The following is a 26758-nucleotide window of genomic DNA, read 5'->3' on the forward strand; positions in this document are numbered from 1 at the left end:
AGTCTCATTGTAATGGATCTGTGAGAGGAAAATACTGTTCAGAGTGTTTGTCTGGAGGAAAGAGGAGATGTATCATAAATATTCCACCATTATCTGACAATACTAATTTAAATGGGTTGATAAACACAACATATTCTGTTTACAGTGTTTCCCCTGTACCCTGTTCCAACGACACACCCCAGCAGGCCAACAACAGGCTATATGTCAAATATCATCACTATTGCATTCATTCAGAATTCATTATTTGCAGTTGGAAGCCTCTGAGCTGTGCTCCTCTCCTCTCCTCTCCTCTCCTCTCCTCTCCTCTCCTCTCCTCTCCTCTCCATAAATGCTGTGATCTGGAGCTAAAAAATATTCTAGGGGAAAGTCTGTGTTTGGATATTGCAGAATTGGCCTTTTTAAATTTGACATTTAAGATGTGGGATATCTATCAAACATCTATAAGTGTCTTCTGACGTGTAAAAAGCACATTCAGAATACGCATTCAGTCTCACTTGGGGTTTTTTGCTGCAGTTACACACAGCCTCTTGGCCATTTCTGGCTAGCTGCTTGTCTTGTAAACAAACCAACTAGTTTGTGAGGCTGTGGTAGAGATGAAGAAGAGCCCAGATTTATCAATGGAAGCAGAAACACATTAGGATATCAACAGGTTTTTGCAATCTGAGTTACTCAGTGTGCACGGCTGTTGGAGTTTTAGATGAAGAGCCATCTTCATCAGCCATGTAAACAGCTTTGTAAGATTTTTTTTTTTTTTTTTACATCACATCCATAAATATGAAGTGAAACAGCCAACACATGCTGCTGCTGCTGTTCAGAGTGGTATCCATCACCGAAACAGCTACGGAAGAATACCTAAAACTTAAAACCCAAATGTTTAGTCTCATCTTTTCACCAATTCCCTGAGCCTGGCACACAGACAGAAATCTGTCCAATAAAGCAGCTACGTTTCAGCTCCAGCAACAATTATTTACAAAGCTGGTTAGTTTGTAATTAGGCAGTGTAAAACAAATGCAGAAAAGACATCCCCCCACTCTGCTTTGTCGCAGCATAAATTATCACATGGTGTGTACCTGATGGAGAGAAAACGGAGGGAAAGTAACAGTGATGAACTGAGGAGAGCGTGACAGCTGTGGTGCTGCGCAGCACAGAAAAGCCTTCACTGAAAATTTCCATCAGTTCAGAACTTGATTCCTCTGGCCACAGTCGCTGCCAGGGTGGGAATGCTCAGGTGAACAGATGTGCAATGCTCGCTCTCTGTGCATTCAGGCCACACACACACACACACACACACACACACACACACACACACACACACACACACACACACACACACACACACACACACGGTGTCTGAGTCCTGGCTATGGTCCAGTGGCCTGGGGCAGGTCTTTATCCTCCGGCCCACAAAGCCCCTTAAGCCCTGCAGCTATGCCAGTCTACTTTTTTCAAGCCAAATCCTTTTTATCACTCTAATCATTAAACTTTTTCCTCAAGATCTCCTTCCTTTCCTGTCCTTCCTCCTCACACCTCTGTTTTACCTCTCTTCTACACCTTCCTCTCTCATATCCACCCCCGGGGCTGCACTTTCGTCATTCTTCAACCTTCCCCCGGTCTCTCTGTGGAGGTCCAGAGTCCAGTGGCTGCAGCACTAGAATGTCAGACAGCCATATATTAACATTTACACAGCCTCAGGGCCCAAAGGGGAGCTCCACTTTAAATCAGTCACATCCTCTCGGCATATTTAGAAAAGTTGCATGAGCCTACTGGTGCAGCTGCCTGGTACCAGCAGAGCAGCGGTGTCAATCTTCATGGATGTTTTACCCTGTCAGTAGAAAAACATGACTCTTATCACTGTGCAACCAGCCTTTTGAAGGGATAGTTCAACATTTTGGCAAATTGGCCCACTGCCATAATCCCTATAGTCTTAGCAGACTTTACCTTTTGACCTTGACCTACCTTTACCTAATTGTTGGTGCAAGCTATTTTTAGATCGGCAGAGCAGAGCCGTGAGCTGGCTCATGGAATTTCTTGGTTTCCCTCATGAAATTCATCAAATACACAATCCAACAACTCCACAACGCTCTGGTGGACAAGTTCTGACCTGCACATTCACCACGCTATGAGATAATAACGGAACGTTACAAGACAGAGTTGTTTTCGAGGTAAATACAGAGACTGCTTGCCGAAAAACTGCCCTCGACGGGAACGAGCATCAGCGGTTTTATATGAATTTACCTCTAAAACAACTCTGTCTCGTAAAGTTCCATCATTATCTCATAGTGTGGTGAATGTGCAGGTTACAACTTCTCCACGAGAGTGTTTTGGAGTTGTTGGATTGTGTATTTGATGAGTTTGATGTTGAACTATCCCTTTAAATTCCACTACACACCTGTGTTGTGATCACTGTCAGATCAATGTTCAGGCTGCTTCAAGAGGAACACATGTGAAAGTGACGTATATCACTGTAATCAGTGTAGGCAGCTGTTATCATCACTATTCATTAGTGTTTAACGTCTAGGCTATTTAAATGATCAACAAAATGTCAGAAAACAGTGAAAAACACTCATCACAGTTTCTAAGAACCTTGTGATGTCTCGTTTGGTCTGGCCAACAGTCCAAAACCCAAAGACGATCAAGTCACAAAGATATAAAAAACGAAAAACACATTTGAGAGCCCGAGGGTCGTGTCGTTCAGTCAAACAGCCGCTCCAGCGCCACAGCCCAGAGTGAAATATCCCCATAAATATTGGATGAATCGGCATGGAATTTGGTCACAGAGGATGAATCATAATGACGCCGGTGATCTCCTGACCTTTTTGCTATTGCTTCCAGCACATCTAAATTTCAATATCCAATATGTGTTTTTCCTGGACAGATACATTACCCTTTTTATTATTTTTATGAATCAACACAGCAGAAGTTAACCCGGATTAACTCCCCCATTACATTTAGGAACCACTCATTAAGCTATCGACTATTTTAACATTTGAAACATTCTAAACTCAACATTGATTTTTAAAGCTGTAAAAAACAATATTTCTATATGAGCTTAGTATAAACTGAAGCTGCTTGTGTCAAAGTGCAGCTCCCCTCACTCCTACAATGTTTCAGCCTCTATTAACTCATTGTTTGGGTTTCCTAGCCCACATACACTCTGATAAACACTGTTTACACACACATAAGGTAACTTACTATCTGAATGGGCTGTGATATAATGACTAGCCTATACCCAGTATCAAATTGCATAGAATCACAGAAATTGTGAGGGCCACAGAGACTTCATATAAACGAGGGAGATTTTTTGCATCCGTGCTCACATTTGGGCTTATATTGATAAAATGGTTGCTCCTATCAGAACAAGAAACAGTCCAGATCCAGATGACTTCCTGAACACATTGATATGTTTTTGGTTTTTCTACAGTAAATATACTCATTCCAGTTAAAAACAAGGATTTTTTTTTTAACTCGACTTCTGCTTCTGTCAGATCTTTGTATTTGAGTCGGTGTACAGCAGGGAGGGATCTGGCTGCACTCAGAGGCTTCACAGTTTAAATTCTGTGAGTCCCTCTGCTTTTCTGAGCACATTGTGAAAGAGATGATACATTTGTATGTGGAAAAAACCAAGTGTGTAGATGGTGACTTGTGGCCAGGAGCAGTGTGAGAGAAAGGTTTCAGACAGCTTCTCCCACTCCAGCCAATGATGTCACCCTCTCTAGCCTGAACATTCTACATAATACACAGCCATTATAATCTCAAATGTTCTCCAAAACAGACCGTTGAAAACTATAATACCTATCAAAATACATCAATAGATGTATCATTCATTCATCGAATCATTGTGAAGTTTAAATGGAGTCTCCATAGGTGAAAGTATGCCAGAGCAGTAGCCTAAACATTTGAAAACAGAAACAGACCCCCTCCTATTCATTCTCCATGGGAAATTTTTCATAGTTGCACACCGATCCTCATCGAGACACACATTTTGATACATAATTTGGTAGCAAATCTAAATTTGGTATGAAAGAGGAATAATAAAAAGAAGAAGAAGAAACATGCAGGATGACAATAGTGCCTCGGAGCCTTAGCCCGTGGCACTAACTAGTGATCTAAGTGAATCAAAGTATGCATTTTTTTTAATATGTACAGTACTGTACTTTCCTATGTGACCGTCAGCCTATCCATGGGGGCAAATTGTCCATTTTTATTTTATCTATTGTATCTGTTTATTGATTGTTTATTTATCTACTTATTGGTTGTCTATTGTTCTATTGTCTTAAGTGTTTCTTTTTGAGCTCTCGCAAACCCTTTTCCAATGTGGTCTCACACAAATGGCAAATAAACTGACTCTGACTCTGAATCAGTCTTAGAAATCAGACGTTTTCCTCAGGAGACGGTGGAGACCAAAACAGAATCAAAAGCAGAGTGAAGATCAGATGTACATGTATCATGAGCTCTGACCTGGTATCAACACCAGTCTCAGGTGATGCGGTGACAAGTGGTCAGCACTGGGCCACAGTGTGAAAGCAAAAGCTTCTTGGGCTACACTGAAGGACCTTCTTCTCAAATTAGTCTTAATTAATCCCAGCACTTTTTCATAATGAACCAAGAAACCTTAATCATTATACAGGTGTACTCAGTGGTTTGCTTAACCCCTACTCCTCCTTCTCTGTCTCTCTCACTTTCTCTCTTGAACACAAACACAACCGGAATATGTTCATCTCCATGTAGAGCAGAAGAGTGGTTACTTGAGATGCATGTGGACACACATGTTAATTCCAGGTACCACTTGTGATGAGATCACATACCGTAGTAATGCCAGGTCTGACCTGCGCTATAACAAATAAACACAACTTCATATGAATGTTAATGTTTCACTTTCACTTTTCCAGCATTACAAGGTTATGTCACTGTTGTGTTTTCAGGTGGCTCTGCTGTCCCCATGTGGCCAAATACAAAGCTTTGATAGGAGGATTTGTTTTTAAGGCATGGTGCTCAGCCCAGAGTTCTCTACAAATTCCAAAGTGGCCTTTAACCAGTATGTAAATCTGCTGCTGCCCTCAGCAGATTTTGCAGGTTGCTTAATGATAGATCCTTGAGCTCAATGGGAATAATGAAGGTAAATAATGATGAAATGAATAAGAACCAGAGTGTGGCTCATACAGTAATGACTCCCAAATTTACTCCAGTAACAACCTAAACACTAAACTCAGCTCGAATAGGAAAAGCACTGGTGAAGACTCTGGCTCTATAGTCAAACTTTGTGTAAACAGGAAAGTGAGACATATCGTTAGTCGTTTCTGAGACAGCAAAGCAGAGACGGAGCAGTGATAGTGTGAAATCCCTGTCAAAATAACTCTTGTTACTCTTGATAACTATTGTTAGCCAGTCTCGGCGGCCTCACACACTCTTTTTCTACTTGCTGTCGACAGCTTCATTTGTGTGTACAGTATGTGTGTGTGTGTGTGTGTGTGTGTGTGTGTGTGTGTGTGTGTCTGCTCAGTGGTGTGGGTTGTGTTTATGTTACTGCAGAGGTGACAACAACCAAAAATACCCAAGCTCTGCAGGCCTGAATTATTCAAAGAGCGGAGACGGAGCAGGAAGGGGGGGGGGGGGGGGGGGGGGGGTGGAGATAGATGGATGGATGAGAGACAGAGGCGAGAGAGGAGAAAAACAAGCGAGGACGAACAAAGTCGAGGAGAACAAGGAGGCTGAAAGTTGGAAGGGAAAGTTGAAAAAGTGGGGACTTAAACACCAAACTCACATGGACCTTAGAGCCAACACACACACACACACACACACACATAGACATATACACACAAAGAAACATATATTTTGTTATGGCTGCTGTACAGGATGAAACTGAAAACAAAACAACAACTAAGAAGAAAAAAAACACAGAAAGCCTTTTTTCCTACAGAAATATATCCTTATTTTCAATATCTGCACACTAAACACAATATTTCCCTCTCACAAACACAAACACATTGCATCCCTTCTCCTCTGTACACACACACACACACTACACACACACAATGCATTTCTCAATCTCTTTTATTCTATGCATGCAGGCTCCCTATTGCCATCACTCACATTGAAATTCCATCTGTTTTTGCAATCTGGGAGTGCAGCTGTGGAGCTTTTACATTTCCTGTCTTCCTACAAGGGAGGGAGGGGAGGGGGGGGGGGGGCATGGAGATACAAAATGTGGACGGGGGCATGGAGCCACATTTATCCCCTCTTAGCAGGGAAATTGTATACATCCGATTTCCAGAGAGGTTTACGCTGCAGTACAGGAGGATGTTTTTGTTAAGCACACGTGGCTCTGCAGGGAGATTGTTTTATGCAACAACAGATGAACATCAGCTGCACGGAAACACGCATTAACCTAGTACTTCCAGGTATCTGTTGGCTAGGAAGCCTTCACAAACTTCAGACTGCACGGTGACTCCTCACAGTCCACAGTATATGAAGTGGGTTTACAGTACAGGTGGCTGCTGCAGAAGGAGAGGGAGTATAATTAGTGACTTCCTTCTCGGCGCAGAGCACTCAGACAGACAGGAGAGGTCTGTTACTGTACATCTCAGCCAGCTCCTCAGAGTCTCATTACCAGTAGATGTCTTCCCATTAGGCTATGCGGAGCAGAAGGGCTGGGGGGGTTGAGAGTAATGCATTTGGACCAAATGTGAGCCAAGACTGCCCTCATCAAACGACAATGTACACAAACCTGTTGACTGAAAACAAGCGTTGGATCATTGAGGCTTGACAGTGAATTATAAGAGGATGTATTTAAGAAGCTTCATTAGTTCATTATTATGAAATTAAATATTTCTAAGATTTAAGTTGTTTTAAAGGTTGTAGCTACAACTTTTTCATCCAAACGGTTAATTTTTCAAAAATAATATATCCACAGAACGTCTAGAGGGGTTTAGAATAAAAGTATTAAGTTAACAGATTTTTTTTATAGTATAAATAATTGTTTTATACTACATTTTGACAGGTCCAAAATATATAAATATTTACATCTGGTTGGGTTGGAAACGTCAAAATTAAATGATCTATGCATCAACAGCATTAGTAGCCTTCTAAGTTGATTGTCACATGAGGCGGAGCTCAGGGTGGGTGGGGGGGCAGATCGTGATAGAGAAAATGGCATCGTGCTAATGCTAATGCTAATGCTAACTAACGGTCAGCCGGTAGCTACTGTAACGTTTCCGGTGCAGGCGTGATGCTGCAGGTTTGTCGGGTTTGTCTGCAGGTGAGTTAGTGTGAAATGATTCAGATGTGTTTCCAGTCCGCTGTCAACACCGGAGCTGCTGCTTGTTAAATACGGTTAGCCTTAGCTTAGCTTTAACTACTAGCTGCTCCCTATAGGCGTACCTGGCAACCAATTGAAGGTTGTCGAGAGCGGGCGACACCTACTGGAATTAAACTTGTAGCACCACTAAATTGATGTTGATCGATTTTTGGGGGTTTTATATTTGATTTATTTGAATTTCAAAATAAAATGTGCCCTAAAATAATAGTAATTCTGTGTAGAATTTGAAACTACAAGCCTTCATGACCACACTTGATTTCTTACATTTCTTTGTACCTATTTGATCAGGATCCAACAGACAGGCCCTCTAATCCCAAGTGAGCGGGTCTGACAGGATACTAGTGTGTTTGTCAAGGAACATTAGCTTGAAGAAAATTAGGTTTCTGTTCCATTGCCGTCCATTAAGGCTTTTAACTGACTGCTGGAAAGGAAGTCAGGAGTTGGAGATGTGCCCTTGTGTGTGTGTATGTGTGTGTGTGTGTGTGCACATGTTATGTTGTAGGCTACTGTACTGTATGTCTGAGCTGAGGGGTCAGAGGAGTGAGCTTCTGACCACAGGGCTGCATGTTTCAGGGAAAAGTGAAAAAGTTACTGTGTGCCATCTATTTTATCTCTCATTTCTATCCGTTATTTCCTGATTATTTCTTAACCAGTCCCCAGGGAAGAGTATGTAATTAGGTAACTGTTAATTAAAAGGAGAAATAAAGTCAAATATCAGAGATTTGATATCCTCGTAGTTCAGTTTTGTTTCCTTCCAAAAGATAGGCTACATCTGAGAGCAGCACAACAGCATGCTGCTGGTGCATTCACTTCTTCAGCTTTAGTCTGCATGACTTCAATTAACAAACTCCACAAACAAGCATCACCACTGCCTCTTACAAACACACACACATGCTGGGTTAAATGTCTAATAAACCAAATTTGTTTTCTGGGTAGAACATAGCTAATGAGTCAATAAACAAATCAGCCTTGAGGTTATTAAGTTGAAAAATATGTGTAAAAGTTAGAAAAGCAGAGAAGGGAAGATCTTCATCATGAATCAGACTCCCACATTTCATTACTTATGAACTAAAAAACTCCATTAGGGACTACTATTATTTTTTACTATATTTTAATCTCCTGCTCTCTGTACCATTTGGTCCATAAGATACATAACAGTTAAAAGTACAAGTTTCTCAATAGATATTGATATTGAATGAGTCCCAATGACATAAAACAGAGAAAAGTATCAGTTCTGTACACCAGTTCTCCATTAAAAAGTTATTATCAAATTGTTCCTGGGAACTTATCCATCATACAATATGTTGAACTGCATGTCTGCCTGTAGATATACTGTGTTCATCTGACCTGCATTCATCTGCACTGACTAAAGGAAATGACCTGGACGTGCAGCAACACAACAGTGTTCGGTTTAACCTGTAATCGTGCTGAGAAACTGACAGTAGGCCTTTCCATAAAACTTAATAAAGGATTGTAGCAACCCAAAACAAAATAACGTAATAATTTTGTCCATTTTAAATGCAATAGAGCCTATAATGTAATAAAATGTTTGAGCCTATAATGTAATAAAATGTTTGGACCAATAATGTAATAAGTTTGTTTGCCAATAATAATAATGTAATAAATTATTACAGTATTGGCTGGTTATTACGCTATTGGCCTAGTATTTAGAAAAAACTTTTGACTTCATAACCAACCAATAATGTAATAACTTATTACATTATCGGCAAATAAAGTTATTATTGGCTGAAACATTTTATTACATTATTGGCAAGTTAGTACAACGCTTTATTACATTTAAATGGCCCAAATTAATTTGGTATTGGCTGTTATTACATTTTGAGTTGCTACAAAGATTATTAGGAAATGATGGATGTGTACAGTGCAGTGTATTGTATATTGTGGGTAAATGTTTAAATGTCAAACAGGAGCATGTAGGAAAACAACCCAGCTTACAGTAGATCACGAATGGACCTTAATAAATGAAAAGTCAGATTTTAAAGAAGTGCACAGACTTTAATCCCTTGAAGTGATTTACCAGTGTTCCTGTGTTGTTCGCTCCTGCAGCTTGAGAACTTACTGAGCCTTATGTCATTCACTTCCCTGCAGCTTTCATCATTAGGGCTTACAGTTAAATCTGCCAATACGCGGTTATGTATGTGGTGACACGGCTTTAAAATTGAAGTCAACTCTTCTGATCAGGATGAATACATCAACACAGCAGTGGGCTCCACCTCAGGCAGCAGCCAGGAAAACAGCAGATGACTGAGAGACGTTAGATTCAACGAGACGACGAATCAAAACAAAGCTCGGGGATTAGATTTGTCATCTTTGGTTGGGTCACTCCCTCTCTCCGACCCCCCCTCACTGTCACAGTGACCTCAGAGTGAAATAACACAGTCGTGTAACTGGTCGCCTTCCACTTCCCATCACATGCACTCTTAGGCTTTATCAAGTGAAGTGTGGGAGTGTGAGAATTTAATGGTGTCAGGAAGCAAGGCTGAGATGGGGCGTGAATTAGTCTGAGCTCCTGTGTGTGTGTGTGTGTGTGTGTGTGTGTGTGTGTGTGTGTCAGTTTTTCATTGTGGTACATAAGATTCTGCTGCAGTGCATTCACACATCAGCCTTCTCTGCAGAATCCAGCCATGATGTCATCTCTCCCTTTTATCTTCCTCTGTGTGAATGTCTGTGTGCTGTGGAAGGAGGGGTTTACTCCACTCATGATGTGAGGTGAGAGGATCTCATTAGATGGTGAGGAGGAGGAGGAGGAGGACGCCTCCGCAGAGCAAAGGGTTAATTCACAGATTTTTGGACACGATCACCAAACTGCAGTGACACTTTACCTCTGTCAGTCCTGATTATTAAAACTGTAACTAAAACCTGACACCCTGTGCTAATCCAAGAACCTTCGACAATATCTGATTGGATTTGGCTCATTTTTCAACTGAAATTTAATAAACGTCCACCGGAGGAGAATATTAAGTTGGCTTACATTGAAATAGTTATTATAGACCTGGGTAATTACTGTGATTAGCTGAGAACTGATCAATGTCATTTCCCCTTTTTTCCAAGTTGCTGCTTTCCTCCATGTTATTGATAGGTTGATAATACATAGAATCAAACACCTGGTACTGGTTCCCACACTTTATCTAAGGTAAAAAACATATAGACAAACATAAGACACACTATATGAATTACCTGATGAAGGTTTACGAACATTAATAAGACGAGTGTTTGTGTTCTTGTTGTGTCAGCTGTGTCCTTGTCTGACAAACTGCATCACTGCTCGGAGTGAATAGTTGTGGTTCACCGCCAGGACGCACACACATACACACACAAACCACAACACAATGTCTGCCATGGATACCTTGGCAACCTTTAGCTGCTGTGCCCAGCCAAGTGTGCACATGTGTATGTGTGTGTGTGTTACTAGTGCTGTCACAATTATGACATTTTAGTTGACGATTAATTGCCATACAAATAATTGCGGTTCTTTTTCTGATTGCTTTATGCCAAAACATAGTTTAATAATACACTTACACCTTATGAAGAAGAAGAAGAAGAAGAAGAAGAAGAAGAAGAAGAAGAAGAAGAAGAAGAAGAAGAAGAAGAAGAAGAAGAAGAAGAAGAAGAGCTATGTATTGGCATTGCAATTACATCCATGATGTCAATAGATGTTCATTTAAAGGAGACATATTCTGCCCCTTTTCCACAGATTGAAATAGTCCCCAGGTGTCTTAAAGACATGTCTGTGACATGCTTTGGTCAAAATCCCCCAACGATCAAACATCACAGCTCTTTTCATCCTCTCTAAACAGCCCTGTTCAGAACGGCTGGTTTCAGTGTCTGTCCCTTTAAATGCAAATTAACCACTGCTTGCCCCGCCCCTTCTACTGGTACCAGGTAGGGGTGGGGTTATGCAAATTCAAATCCTAGTTACATCACTGGAAGACGACTGAGGGAACAGCTCATAAAACCACACAGATTTCAACCGAGGGAGCCTGAGAATTACAGATTTTTTTGTCAATTCTCACATTTTTGGGCCGGAAGACAAGACAAACACCTAAATATATGTTAAAGAGCCTTCAAAAAGTGATATTTCAATAATATGTCCCCTTTAAATGTGGTCGTAGAATATTAGAAATGAAACTCCTCTAGATAAACAGTTTGTGGCTCCACTCATGTGTCATTAAAATATGGAAGAAGAAGGGGGCGCAACGTGATGATGTCATTAAAAGAGGACAAGTCAAACCTCGGTGGAATAGGAGGAGGAAATAGTGATGGTAATGACATTTTTGACATAGTTTCTTGCAGCTGTTTTTATACAGATGAATGGAAATGATTTTTTTTAGTATATCTTTGGGGCATTTTTGCCTTGAATTGATAATTTAGTGAAGAGAGACATGGGGAGGCAGAGAGAGGGGGAATGACAGGCTGCAAAGGGCCGCCAGAGTCGTGATTTGCTACGGAGCCGGCTGCAGCGAGGACAGTCTATGCATATGGGGCGCCTGCTCTACCAACTGAGCTGAACGACGCCCCAGAAACCATTTTAACCATCATACAAAATGATGGTGGTCAGCTCAAATAATTAAGATCAGGTGATTATGTAATGATTGCGACAGCCTAGTGTGCACCTGACATTATCACGTATTTACATCTCTGTACTTTGACGTCTGTCTGGCCCGTCCCGTCCCGGTTGTTGTCCATGACGTGTGTCTGGACTGCGGGGAAGTTAGTGCAGTTGTGTTCAAACTTCAAACACGAAGCCGTTACGTAACCCAGAGCCTTCCTGTCAGATCAACAGCTTTTTGGAGAAAGTTTTTCTCCACCAGTTTCGACTGAGGTTTCAAAAAGCCCCAGGGACGAGGATCTTTGCTCTGCCCACGAAAGAGCGACACAAACGGCGAGTTCAGCTGTGAACATGAGACTCACCAGGACTAGATCTGTGAAGTTCTGTTTTTTTTTCTGTGATGTCAGCGATAAAGAGAATAGGAAATATCTGTGGGACGGGCAGAGACAGTGGAAACACAGGGCAAGAAGAGAGAGGAAGACAAAGACAGAGGTGTCAGTGACTGGAGGGAGGAAGTTTGAGTGTCCCTGTCCATATTCAGCCCCTGCTGCTTCCTCCTCTTCCTCCTCCTCCTCCTCCTCCTCCTCTTCCTCCTACCAGCTAAACACATTGCACTCACACTTTCATGAAATAAACACACACACAGGAGGGGATGAGTAAGCCGATGCTACTGCAGCTCCCTTGGTGAAAAACTGATTTTGAGATGTGTGTGTGTGTGTGTGTGTGTGTGCGGGCACGTGTATTAGTGTGTTTTCTGTGCAGCAGAGGTAAAAGCATGTCGGACAGCAGAAGCACAGCACAACCTAGTGGCAGAAAAGAAAAAAGGAGGAGGAGGAGGAGGAAGGTTCAGACAAAGTTTTATTCCCTGGACTCTTTCTGTTTGAACTGTGTGTACATACAGTAGTACTGTTTTTGAATTATTATCTTGTTCTGCTGTTTCTGATCATCAAAACGGTTTATTGAAATCAAATCAGCACTGAATGAATAAATTCTTTAAGACTCAACACACAGAACCTGAAATTGCTCAGTAACTATGTTATTGCCTGAGGTATCAGGGGGAATGTTATTCCACCTGTATTAAAGGAGACATATTATTCTCCCTTTGCACTCAACACTCACTTTTTTCTACCTTATCAAAACCTGGCAGAGGTTTTGATAACCTGGTACACATTATCCTCAATGTAACTCAACCACATCACCAGGTGTGCTGTGTTGTGCTAGCGGTGGCTAATGTAGCCTTGAGCGTCTAGCCTCCAGCTGAACTGAGAGGAAGCTGCAGAGTTTGAGTAAGTTCACTTCTTTCTTTTTCTACACTGTTCCGATTTTTTTTTTTTTTTTTTACCAAGCTCCCTATGGATACAAAAAGTATTAATACAACTTTCTTTTTCACATAAGTAATGCTGCCCAGGACACATGCTCACATACTGATGAATAAAATGGGTGGAGTTCAATAGTCTGGAAGCTGGTGATGATCAGTTGTGCAATACACGCGTATGAAATGAAAACTTGGAAGCTTCAGTTAAAGGAACATTGTGTAACTTTTCCTGTTATCTATTCACGACTGTTTTTCATTAATCAGTGTGTTGATTAATCATCAGTGAAGTGTTCCTTTCAGCTCTGAATTAGCCGTTCATATCATTCATATCTCCATGGAGCGGGTAAGCTCGGTGCTGCTGCCATGTGGTGTCTCCATGTTTTTACGTTCAGTGGCAGCGTGACGGTAAGAAACCACGGAAACTCAGCGGAGACACCGGAGCTGTCGGCTCAGGTGGAGGTGGCGTCTGTGAAAAGTCACCGCGGTAACGCAGTGAGGAGGAATGGAGCGTTACACTGATGCTGCATTCACCTGCAGTCGGACAGACGGCCGTCGGTAACAAACCAGATGTCATTTTAGTCACAGAAGTCCAGAGAAAGCCGGTAAAACGTGGATCAGATAAACAATACCACATCGCCATGACAACATATGACGTGTATTGTTTTGCCTCGTGCTGACGGGCCACTTGTTTACGCCGTTACGTGCAGCAGCTGTCGTCCGTCTGCCGTCTGCCCAATTTCACGTGAATGCAGCATGAAAAATATGATTGAGTTGCTTGCAATATACAACCACAACGCTATATGGGAGGAATTCCTACACAATGTACCTTTAAGAGTAAAGAAGGAGATACTGATACAGTGGACAGAATATTAATTTACCATTAACAGTCATTTTGGTTTTATTTTTGTCAAGTTTGACAACAAGAGTAATCCGTCCAGATTCAGGCGTCTCATTTGAACATTTCAGTCAAACAAGCAGATAACTGTACTTGAGACATTCCTGGACCAAAAATGTAATTTGTCTCAGTATGACACCACGTTTCCTGTTGTAAATATGAGACATTTTCATTTGTGTATGTCGCAACCAATGACTTCTACAGCAAATCTGTGTATATAAGTGGTACGAGAATGAGAACCAATGCACCACTGTTTTAAGTTTCTTCAGATATCAGATAATGAGGAGGAGCGGGGTTTGTGTGTTTCCATGCCTCATTCAGCCTCATGCAACTGCACCAGAACTCAACATTTTAACCTCAGGGAGTGATATGATTTTCAAATAATTCATACAATGTATTAGTAAGACGATGAGCCTCCAGAACAGAGTCTACTGCACTGCACTCTGCTGAGGAGAGACGCAGCATACATCCATACGATAACTCTGCGTGTCAAACATTCAGTGAGCCCTCGGGTCGTGGTTGTTATGTTTCTCCACTCATTAATTCAGGTTTCTGCTTTAATCTGTCACTAATCTGTGTGTGGGGCACTCCTGGCTAACAGGTACTCAGGACTTCTCCTGCTCAGTGTCCCTGTCCCTGTCCCTGTCCTGCTGAAGCATCAATCATCCTGCTCTGTCCCGTTACCCTGCAGCATGTTAGCTTGTTATCTCTGACTGTGTGTGGCAGGGACATGGACCCAGACAAAGACGGACGACACACACAAAGCGACGCTCTTGCGAAACACTGGGCTGGTTCAACATTTCAAAATGTTCGCTGTTCGCAGAGTTTATCTGAATACGACATCTACTAAAAGCAACTACAGGATGAGCAGTAAATATTATTAAAGGGACATTGTGTAACTTCCCCTGTTATCTATTCACGAAAATCGATTATTTCGTTCAAAAGTCTGTTTTTCATTCATCTATAATCCCCCCCATCAACAAAGTGAAGTGTTCCTTTCAGCTCTGAATGAGCCGTTCATATCATTCATATCTCCATGGAGCGGGTAAGCTCGGTGCTGCTGCCATGTCGTGTCGCCATGTTTTTACGTTCAGTGGCAGCGTGACGGTAGGAAACCACGGAAACTCAGCGGAGACACCGGAGCTGTCGGCTCAGGTCCAGGTGGCGTCTGTGAAAAGTCACCGCGGTAACGCAGTGAGGACTGTGAGGACTGCGCCTGAATGCTGCATTCAGGTGCAGTCAGGCAGACGGCCGTCAGTAACAAACTAGATGTCATTTTAGTCACAGAAGTGGAGAGAAAGCCGGTAAAACGTGGGTCAGGTAAACAATACCACATCGCCATGACAACATATTCTCAAGTGTATTGTTTTGCTTCGTCCTGACGGGCCACTTGTTTACATAGAGGCTTGTTTATGCCGTTTTGTGCAGCGGCTGTCGTCCGTCTGCCTTAAGTCCGATTTCACGTGAATGCAACATGAAAAATACGACTGAGTTGCTTGCGATCTACAACCGCACCACTAGATGGGAGGAATTCTTACACAATGTACCTTTAAGTAATTATAAATATATATATATATATATATATATATATATATATATATATTCTTAACTCATTGAGTGCCGCGCTCCTTTCCAAAGTTTTAGTCAAGTGTACCGGCAATTTAGACCATTTTTGACTTTTTATGTAGAGCCATAGTGTATTCTATATTATTGCCACCAACACATACTGTAGCTCAATTGAAAGGTTTAACTTTATGCTTCAAATGACCACAAACCGTTTGTTTCTACGTGCCTCCGTTCCTGAGAAAAGTCAAGCTAAACATGGCTGGGTTTCACCAAAATCCCTCCTTTTTTTTTGGAAAAGGAGATAGAGCGTCTTTTATGAAAGGTGCTCTGTTTGTGCCTGTCGCTCTTCTGACACTCGCATTTCTGGATCAAAGGTCTCGTATAAGATAAATATATACAACAATTGTTGTTCTATTCACAAAACCACCATCAGGGGCCTGTTGTTCGAAACCTAGATATAGTGCAGCAGATTAGTGAGACAATCGTTCACTTTGGTATAAAAGCATGAAATTTGGCAGAGATACTCTCTAAGGGTCACTTTTTGAGAAAAAGATGTTGGCCACGCAAAAATTCAAAATGGCGGCCATTTTTTCAAGATGTTCTGTATTTAGTCTAGTAGGAAGAGGGGGGTATCATGTATCCCCTGAAAATATACTTCAAAACAGTGTTTCTACATTGGAAAAAATGTGTAGAAAATGATGAGCTATGTTAAAAAGTTGTCAGAATGTCCCATGTATCATTTTTATGCAAATTAGTGCCGCCATTATCGAAAAAACCTAATTTCACTATATCTCAGCCAATACTGCAGATATCTGAACAAATAAGGTGTCTATACCCATGTTTTGAGGGTCAGAGGTCATAATAAAACTATTCATAAAGTGATCACATGTTGGTGCCATGCCAGTAAGCAAACCTACCAATTACAAGACGCCAATATTGGAGATACCAAATAAGGTGTCTAGACAGAGGTTGTTGTGTGTTTAACCAAGGTTTATTTGGATCAAACATCATAATAGAACTCTTGTTGATGTGACCACTCTTCTCTTTCCCATGCCAGATAAACAGTCAAGTAAATGGTCCTCTTTCTCCTCCTCGTCCTGTTCATGCTCTCCAGTGTCATGGGGATCAACCAGTGAAATTGGTAGGATCGGACCACTCCTTCATCAGTCTTCATCCACCCCTGCCCCTAATCATAGGGTTTTGGTTTTTCCAGAATAGGTTCATCAGCTCGCTTGTACAAGGCACGGACACGGACACGGACACGGACACTGACACTGACACGGTAGTTCACACGTCGGGCATGTGGCTTCAGAGCAGAGTGGCATGGAGGAAGGCGAGCCAGGTCAACCTTAGACTTGCAAGTGAGTTTCTTGTCCTCCCCCACCATGTTGCGTAGCAACTTGGCACGGACAACATCCACTGAAGACTCACAACTCTGTCCAAACATCAGACAGGTGAATTGCTCCAACTGCCTCAGCATCTCAGGCTTGACACTCTAGCAGTCACTGACTGAATACATGAAACCTGGGATTCTTCTTCAAGGGCCCCACCTTCCTTCTCCCTTTGATGGCACTGGTACAGTCTTCTCCACTGAACACATAGAACCCAAGAAGAGTGGTGCGGTGGTCTTCTCCCAGGGATTCTGCAATACTACTACTGCCTGCCTCCGGTGCATCTGTCCCCACTGATGTTGAGATGGACGTGTTACAGTACGAGCAGAAGCTGTGGGCAAGGCTGCTAAAGCTGACTTCATCAGACCCCTACAGTGTGAAGATCCAGGAAGCTTCTTTAACCCAACACCAACAACTTCTCAACATCTCTGAGCTTGCAGAATCCCTGGGAGAAGACCACCGCACCACTCTTCTTGGGTTCTATGTGTTCAGTGGAGAAGACTGTACCAGTGCCATCAAAGGGAGAAGGAAGGTGGGGCCCTTGAAGAAGAATCCCAGGTTTCACGTATTCAGTCAACTCAGTGACTGCTAGAGTGTCAAGCCTGAGATACTGAGGCAGTTGGAGCAAGCTGATGAACCGATTCTGGAAAAACCAAAACCCTATGATGAGGGGCAGGGATGGATGAAGACTGATGAAGGAGTGTTTGAAACCAGTGTGGTCCTGTGGTCCTATCCTACCAACTTCACTGGTTGATCCCCATGACACTGGGGAGCATGAACAGGAAGAGGAGGAGAAAGAGGAATGAGAGGATGATTTTACCTCTGATGATTTCAGTGAAAACGATGATGAGTGATGCATAGTGGAGAACCATTTACTTGACTGTTTATCTGGCATGGGAAAGAGAAGAGTGGTCACATCAACAAGAGTTCTATTATGATGTTTGATCCAAATAAACCTTGGTTAAACACACAACAACCTCTGTCTAGACACCTTATTTGGTATCTCCAATATTGGCGTCTTGTAATTGGTAAAAGGGTTAGGTTTGCTTACTAGCATGGCACCAACATGTGATCACTTTATGAATAGTTTTATTATGACCTCTGACCCTCAAAACATGGGTGTAGACATCTTATTTGTTCACTTATCTGCAATATTGGCTGAGATATAGTGAAATTAGGTTTTTTCGATAATGGCAGCACTAATTTGCATAAAAATGATACATGGGACATTCTGACAACTTTTTAACATAGCTCATCATTTTCTACACATTTTTTCCAATGTAGAAACACTGTTTTGAAGTATATTTTCAGGGGATACATGATACCCCCCTCTTCCTACTAGACTAAATACAGAACATCTTGAAAAAATGGCCGCCATTTAAAATTTTTGCGGCCAACATTTTTCCCAAAAAGTGACCCTTAGAGAGTATCTGTGCCAAATTTCATGCTTTTATACCAAAGTGAACGATTCTCTTGAAATATGCAATTAATCTGCTGCACTAATAAGGGATTAAGCCGGGATATGTTGGTTATCCTGGCTGAATTTAGCCTCAAGTTGGTTGTTCGAAAGCTGGATACCTTTATCCTGGTCAAGTTACTATGGTGATTTATTCTCTGCAGCTAGCCTGCTCCAGACCAGGCTAACAGCCAGGCTAAGTTGATTCTGTTGTCTTTATCTGTCAAGTCAGCAGTCACTCTGATCAGAAATCAACGTGTTTCACTCAGTTATTCCATGTTCTTATGTACGTATTGGCCTGATTTCTAAACAAACTAAATACATTTACTATAATCAAAAAACATGAAACATTTACAATATTTATTAGGTTATTTTTCTTTTCTTTTTTTCATAATTAGGCCTATTCATGTGCTTCTCACACTGAATCTTTGCATCTGCCAGTGCTAAAGGGCATAAAGATGTCTGACGGTTTGTGAAATCTGTAAAACACATTAGCACAGAATTGTGCACACTGTTCTTCAGTCAATACTCACTATTTTCGATATCTGTGACCCATCTATGATATTTTCTATGACCACTGGTACTACATGGCTTCTCATAAAAAGCAATGGAGCAAAAATAGCAATAGATTTATTTTTATTTTTATAAAATATGTTACAAAATACAGTATATTGGCCGAATATTGGTTGAGGGAAGAAAAACAAGAATACAATTGTTTGAGCAGGCACCTTCCAAATAATTTATACACCTCATTTGAACATTGTTATCGGCAATTTATTGAAGCACCAGACTGCATAATGTTCTTATATTTAATTAATTTTCACCTGTTGCACTTTTGGCCACTTCTATTTGTGCTGTATGAACTTTACTTTAGATGATAAGAGATTTGTGCAATGTATCAACTTCCACTGCTCATCATTAAGGCAAAGTGCACAGCTGTTAATTTGTGAAAGGAACTTAGATTGTGATTTAATAATTTAATTATAATTTTTGATTAGGCTACTCCAACATTCAATCAGTCCGCAGTTGTCCACTCTCTCTGAGCTTTACGACAGCAGCGGTGCTTTTTTTTCTTTTTTTCTAAGAGGTGTGTCACCTTACTTCAAGATCCGGTGTTGATTGGAGGAAAGTAGCCACACCTGTCCTCTCATCGGTGAATCTGTGATCAATCTCTGTGGTCTACTGACGAGAGAATAAGTTACACCTGGCTTGACAAAGCTGCTCCTCCTCAGCCTGGCTCGGCGTTCAAACAACCAATTAAGCCAGGATGGACTTATGAGACTTTGCCCAACCTGGCTTTTCCACTTATCCTGGATATCTTTATTCTACTTTCGAACAACAGGCCCCGGGGGCGGGGGGGGCGCCACTAAACAACAATAACACAGACGCACCGTGCCGTGTCACAGCCTCTCGCCGCGGAACGTGAGGGTCAGTCGGCCACCGCGGCTCGGGAAGACCGGTCCCGCCGGTGGTCGCGGTCCTTCTGTGGTACGGGTCGGTGATGCCGGTCTGCTTTGGCCCAGAGACCATCAGATTTTACCGCGGGAGGACTTTGGGGAGGACACGGTGTTGCTCCAGATGAAGACCGGGCGGACTGTCGGCTGAGAGCTTCCTGTTTCGGCTCCGAGCTGCTGGAGCCTCGCGGGTGAGAGCAGAGCAGCTGCGCTGCAGCAGCTGCTGCATCTGCATGCAGAACTCCGTTTGCAAAAGCCGAGTTATGATAAAAACTTCCACATCATGAGCTGTCATGTGACTTTGATCGTCATCTATTTCAGTTCTCCTCGTCGTAGAGTCCCCAAATTTACATATAATGTGTATTAAAGTGTCTATTTTCATAATTTAAAAAAAAAGCAAAAAACGAAAAATTTCGTTTTTGGCACTCAACGCATGGGAACGAAAAACAAGAAATTACGTGGTTGGCACTCAATGAGTTAAGTTGTTCTTAAGAATTTCTTAAGAAAACTTTCGGATTCATGAAGGTGTTAATTGTTTGCATCTTTCCTCTTAGATTGACTGATGAATGCCATCTCATACAGGTGATTCTAATAACATAGGATTAGTAAAGGTAAATGCCCCATCAGTCCTGTAAAAAGGCATTAGACTGCAGGGCCATGTGCACACAGAAACCACAGAAACTGAGAAGAGGAGGTGAGAAAGAAAGTTAAAATGAAAATCTAAAGATGGAGCATCGGAGCCCAAGTGCTGAAGTGGAGCTACTGCTGCAGGAAGTGAACCAAAAACCTGCTGTTATATTTAGTACCGTCAGCACTTGATGCAAAGTAACAGAAAAAAAAGGCACGTGGGATTCTGTCAGTCGTCCACTGAATGTTGTATCTGGAGAACAGCGCACTACTGACTGTTAGAGGAGAATTTGAATCTCCTGTGTAGTCTTGTGTGGTTAAAGGTCAATCCCTCTGTGCGTAGCTGAGAATTAGATGCCACTTTCCGAGATATACTGCTAGAGACAGTTATCTGCCCTGCAATCTCTCCCAGGAACATGCCAAAGCCATGTTCCCTCCTTTTGCATCTTAAAGGGGACATATTATGGAAATATCACTTTTTGAAGGCTCTTTAAAGGGAAAATTCGTTTTTTTTCAACTTGCGCCCTGTTTTCATATGTTTTTCTGTATACGTGAGTGATGGATAATACTTTTATTGAGGTGGCTCCAGTATTGAGCCGGGCAGGCAGCCTGCAGCCCAGCTAACGCTCTTCAACCGGGCAAGTGGCTCCCGTCAAAGTTCGCCATATAAACGGGCATTGTTTTCACACTGACAGACTCAGATAGTTACAATGAGTGTCCGACAACATACTGGAAAGGAGAAATGAACGTAATAGTCTCTACCTTTAGCTGGAGGTCGCTGTTTGTTGTGATCTGTGTCCAAATCTCACCACGCTAGAAATCTCGTTCTGAAATCTTGCGATAACTCGCGGCAAAACACCGGTGGGGAATACTGTTACCTGACTGAGGTGAAGAGAGACGACCGGAGCATTTACAAATCAACAACAAAATGTTGGGCTGCTCTTCACGCAGCTTTCACAGAGCTTTCACAAGTTATGGCTAACAGTTAGCTGTGCTACAAATGGATGCTAACACTCCTGTGGATGCACTGCGCCGTCGCCGTGCCGACCACAGGGTCTGCAGTGACCACTTTGACCAGGATGACTACTGCCAGTCAGAAGAAGAAGAGACGTGCTAAAGGTAGAGACATACGTTCATTTCTCCTTTCCAGTATGTTGTCAGACACTCATTGTAACTATCTCAGCCTGTCAGTGTGAAAAAAATGCAGGTTTATAGGGCGAACTTTGACGGGAGCCACTTGCCCGGTTGAAGAGCTCTAGCTGGGCTGCAGGCTGCCTGCCCGGCTCAATACTGCAGCCACCTCAATAAAAGTATTATCCATCACTCACATATACAGAAAAACATATGAAAACAGGGCCCAGGTTGAAAAAAAAACGAAGTTTCCCTTTAACATATATGGGTGTTTGTTTTGCCTTCTGGACCCCAAAATGTGAGAACTGACAAAAAAAAAATCTGTAATGCTCAGGCTCCCTAGGTTGAAATCCATGTGGTTTAATGAGCTGTTCCCTCAGTTGTCTGACAATGATGTCATTAGTTTTCGAATTTGCATAACCCCACCCCTACCTGGTACCGGTAGAAGGGGCGGGGCAAGCAGTGGTTCATTTGCATTTAAAGGGACAGACACTGAAAGCAGCCGTTCTGAACAGGGCTGTTTAGAGAGGATGAAAAGAGATGTGATGTCTGATCCTTGGGGGATTTTGACTGAAGCATGTCACAGACATGTCTTTAAGACACCTGGGGACTATTTCAATCTGTGGAAAGGGGGCAGAATATGTCTCCTTTAAGAACAGTTTGTGAATGAGGCCTACCGTTTTTCTGCTTTTGAGTTAAAAACAACGTCTAAGACAAAACCATCACTGTCACATTGCAGCTTTGACCAGTTATCTGGTTCATAGAAAAACAAACTACACATCCCTAATTCGACTGCATGTTATTTCCTCCACTTCTCCAAGGCCCTTCTGCTGCAAGGCGCACACAGTGTAATGATCACACGCTCCCTGCCTCACAGCAGGACGCCGTTACACAAGCGATGATCACCGTTCACTCTCCCTCACAGCTGAGGAGTTGTAACTTTTGTTACATCCAATCACAGAGTCTTTAGAGTTGTGCCTTTTCACTGTGGCAGGCTTCTTTACTTTCAGTGGCTCTGTGTGTTTTTGTCGTGTGTGTGTGTGTGTGTGTGTGTGTGTGTGTGTGTGTGTGTGTGTGTGTGTGTGTGTGTACCTGTCTGATGGGCTCGGGGACACGGTAGCGACAGCAAGAGTGTGTGAGGCGCACAGCCGTGTCCAGACTGATCTTGTGTCCCACGGAGACGTACACCGGCTTGGAGCTGCTGTCAGAGCTGCGCAGCGCCTGGACACAAAGAGACTCTGGTAACTTTTCAACATCCATCCCTCTCTCTCTTTCTCTCTCTCTTTCTCTCTGTCATTGTTCTCATCACACACACACTTTGTTGAGTTTGACTTTTAGCATGGTGTTTGTTCTTTGAAGTCAGCCGGCAACAAAACAACAAGATCTGAGAACTATTTGCTTCTATTTTTGCGCGTCTGTCCTTTGCCGCACCTTTCCGAGCACTTTGCCTGAGGCGGCTGTGAGTGGGAAGCTGTCTCCTCCTTTCTGCAGAGCAGCTATCTGCGGAGGCAAAGAAACAAAAATCAAAAAGTCAAAAAAAAGAAAAAAGATGTACAGCAGGGCAGAGCAAACATCAGCAAACTGAGACAAGCTATTAACCTGCTGGAGAGGCTTCACTTTCTCTGTGACCTCTGTGTGTCTCATCTTTCATTTCCAAGTGAAGCTCTTTCAAATTTCTAAAATAGGAATGAACTCATCTGTATTTTGTTTTTTAAAAGTTTCTTTGATTGACAAAATCCAAATATTTTTTTCTCTGAGAGTTCAAAGTCGACATGTTGCAAAATTGATAGAAATGTTGCACAAAAACCTCCTTTTATGTGACTTTTTTTTCAGCAAATTTGTGACTTACATCACAAACACATTCTTCTTCTTTTTACACATCTGTCCATTTGATGTTGTACAGTTGTTTGACTCAGGATGCTGGTGACACAGTCAACTGTCTTACATCATGTCTTCTCAGACTACTGTTAATGTACATCAATGTACATGTGTGATTCATCATTTTATTGTTTACCTGATCTTTGATTATATCAATTAAAATATAAACTGATGGACTCAAGAATGCTCAATTAAAAAATACATGCAATCCACAAAATACAACATAACAAACATTGCAATAGTGAAAAAGATACAAACTTTACAAAATAACAACATAATTTATTGTAAAACAAACGTTATTATATTCACACTTCTTTTTGACATTTTATTTTCTGTAGTTAGGTTTTAAAAAATTTAATTAAAATCTCTATCTTAATTCTTCTTCCTGATTACATAAGGGTCAGAGAGAGACAAGGGTTGGCAATTCAGAATTATCTTTAAAAAATGTTTTAAAAGCATCAGGTTTGTTAAAAAAAATATACATTTTGAATTCACATTGGTTTTATGCCATTTGAAATGACATTTGAACCATTAAAAAATAAAAAGTAAGAATGCCCTGACAATGTCAAATGGTGTAACAACAAAAGAATGATAAATATTTGATCCACCACTGGATTTAAGTGTTCTTATAAAAAATATATACTTTCTTCTGAAAACATTACATCGAAATAGATTTTCTTCTGTATGTCTATATCTAAATTTTAATGTATTTGGGCAACACTGATTGGGACATAACCTAAAAACCACTGCTAATGTGACAAATTATGTAAAAATTGTCAAGAAACATAGTGTTGCATTCAAAAGTGATTGACATTTATTTCACATTTGAGGCCAGATTTAGTTTCCTGTATTTGGTCGGATTTTTATGAAAAAATACTGGTTACACCACTTGGCACTTGGTTGCATCACGTTATTGAACCATAAGTTTTCAATGACTTGTTGAAATGAAGGGGAGGACTCCTTCCTCTCCTGTGCCAGGAATATAACTCTTTTACTGTGTTTATCTTATTGAACCATGTGCAACTCAACTAAAGTGAATCAACTAAACTAAAATAATTATGTGTGTTTTTAATAATGATAAATCAAATCCCCCACCCGCCCCCCCAGGTATTCTCAATATAGTAATTTCTAAGTTAGTCAGGATTCTCAGCTATGACTTTCCATCTGGCGTTAAATCATTCAAAGAAAAAAAACAATATAGGAGTCAATAAGACCTGATGCAGCGACAGACTCATCTTCAATGTTTTAGATTAGACTTCACAAGATTAATGATAAGCTGATGATGAATTAAGGGCAACTTTATTTTGAAAGGACACCTTCATTTTCTTCTTTGAGAACTTAAGTTTTATTCACAGAGTTGAGGAGACAGTGCAAAGTCAGAGCGGTGATGTGGACCGCTGTTGACAGGTGTGCTGTGGGTTATGGGCCAGAGCCATGAAGGGAGCTTAGCCTCCATGATGGATGGGGTGTCCACTCCACAATGACTGATTACAGCAAGCAGCCGGCAGGGAGACAGGACGGGCCGCACGGGGCCTCTGATCCCGACTGGGATGAGGCCAACAGTGTGCCAGAGAGTGTGTGTGTGTGCACGTGTGTGTGCATGTGTGTGTGTGTTTGTACGGGAGCAAGAGATTTGGCTCCTATGAAGCAAGTGTAGGACAGAAGCCAGAACAGCAGAAACACAGAGCAAGTCATCAATAACACACTAGTTTGAGTTAGAGCCAGGCTATCAGAGAGAGAGAGACAGTGACAGTGAAAAAAAAGAAAAGATATGAGAAGATGAGATGGGAGGAGAAGTGAGAGGAGGACAGAGGGAGGAGAGCTACACTGGAGATAGAAAAAAAAGAGTGAATGACAACAAGGTTAGAATTTTCCAAAAAGTGAATCAAGGACAAAATGGAAACATTTTCATCCTGTTTGTTTTGCCTCAGACTTGGCACAGACAGAAACACAGAGCGCTCCCCCGTCATTACATTTACATCTAGTGGGAACTGAGCTGCAGGTAACACGGAGCGAGCAGAGAGCAGCTAGAGACCAAAGCTCCTGTTCAAGGACACTTCAGCAGGATGAAGCGTGTATTTTAATGGAGACACTGTGGCCACTGCAAAGACTTCTCCTCTCATCAGGTCATGTGGTTTATTATTTATAGGGAGAGAGAGAAACTGTAATAAGTAAGGTTCCTCAGACCAGGCAAACAAGGCATGTCTATTAGTTTAGCTCACCTAGAGGTCATTCAGTGTTTACCAGGTATTAAACATGCATTCAAATAGATGTTAAAAGTGTACAATAGATCATTTAAGTGCCAGATGAAGTGCTTAGAAGAAGCGAGAGCGGAGCAGAGCAGTTTTCAGCCTCTTTTTAAAGCCAGTTACACTTTGGGAAGATTTGCTCTCCACTGGGACTGGCTCCAGCAGTGTGCAGCAAAGTGGCTCAACACCATTTCACCCTGTTTAGTTTTAACAAACTGCACCGAGATGTGTCTTATTTAAAGGAATACTTGGAGTTCTTGGTAAATTCACTTATCTGTTTTCTCAGAGTGAGACGAGAAGATAAAAGAAAAAGTTCTTAGACTTGCTGTTAATGCTGCATTTGTATTAGTCTGAGTTGTACATTAAGATATTACAATTGACTGATTTAAAAGCAGCCAATGAGTCTGCTGTTGGCTGGTGCCTGGTTTCACCTGTAAAATTTGTAATACTATATATAAAAAAATGCTACTTCAGTTTAAATGAGCTCATTTAGCCTGGGGTAAAGGAAGCTTGCATACTTCTATATCAGAATAAATTGATGTTTTCCTGATCTTCGCATCCTGCAAACATCACGGGGAGGCTGCATAAGTAGGGTATCAAGATAAAGCTGGAATGTGGTTGGACTGTCTGAACCAGAGAAATACACCAAACCACCCGGTCACAAATCACCAGGGTGGATCTTGTTTATTTCCTTCTTCCACAAATGAAGGGACAGTCTGTTACAACCACACTGTACTGTATGTGCTCAAGTCACTGCTGTGTTACTGAATGTACAAGTAACATTCCTTATTATTTTTAGATTTATAACATGAATTATTAATTTGATGCAAAATTACTATTTTCATTCCTTTGTATTATCTATTTATTATATCTATTTATTTTATTCTATGCCATTTATCTTTTTTTCCTTC

The 26758-nt window shown here is 41.6% G+C and overlaps 1 protein-coding gene across 1 annotated transcript in view; it reads right to left on the reverse strand.

Annotated features, from left to right (window-relative positions):
- LOC310993747 (endonuclease V-like) overlaps nucleotides 1-26758 on the reverse strand; it is a 92174-nt gene that overhangs the window by 47548 nt on the left and 17868 nt on the right. Inside the window, exons 6-7 of the mRNA XM_083982205.1 lie at nucleotides 23152-23220; nucleotides 22813-22941 (exon numbers count right to left, since the gene is read on the reverse strand). Of these exons, the coding sequence (XP_083838331.1) occupies nucleotides 22813-22941; nucleotides 23152-23220 (198 nt within the window). The remainder of the gene's footprint in view (nucleotides 1-22812; nucleotides 22942-23151; nucleotides 23221-26758) is intronic.

The sequence above is a fragment of the Trachurus trachurus genome (assembly GCF_905171665.1).
Source record: "Trachurus trachurus genome assembly, chromosome: 1".
Lineage (NCBI taxonomy): Eukaryota > Metazoa > Chordata > Actinopteri > Carangiformes > Carangidae > Trachurus > Trachurus trachurus.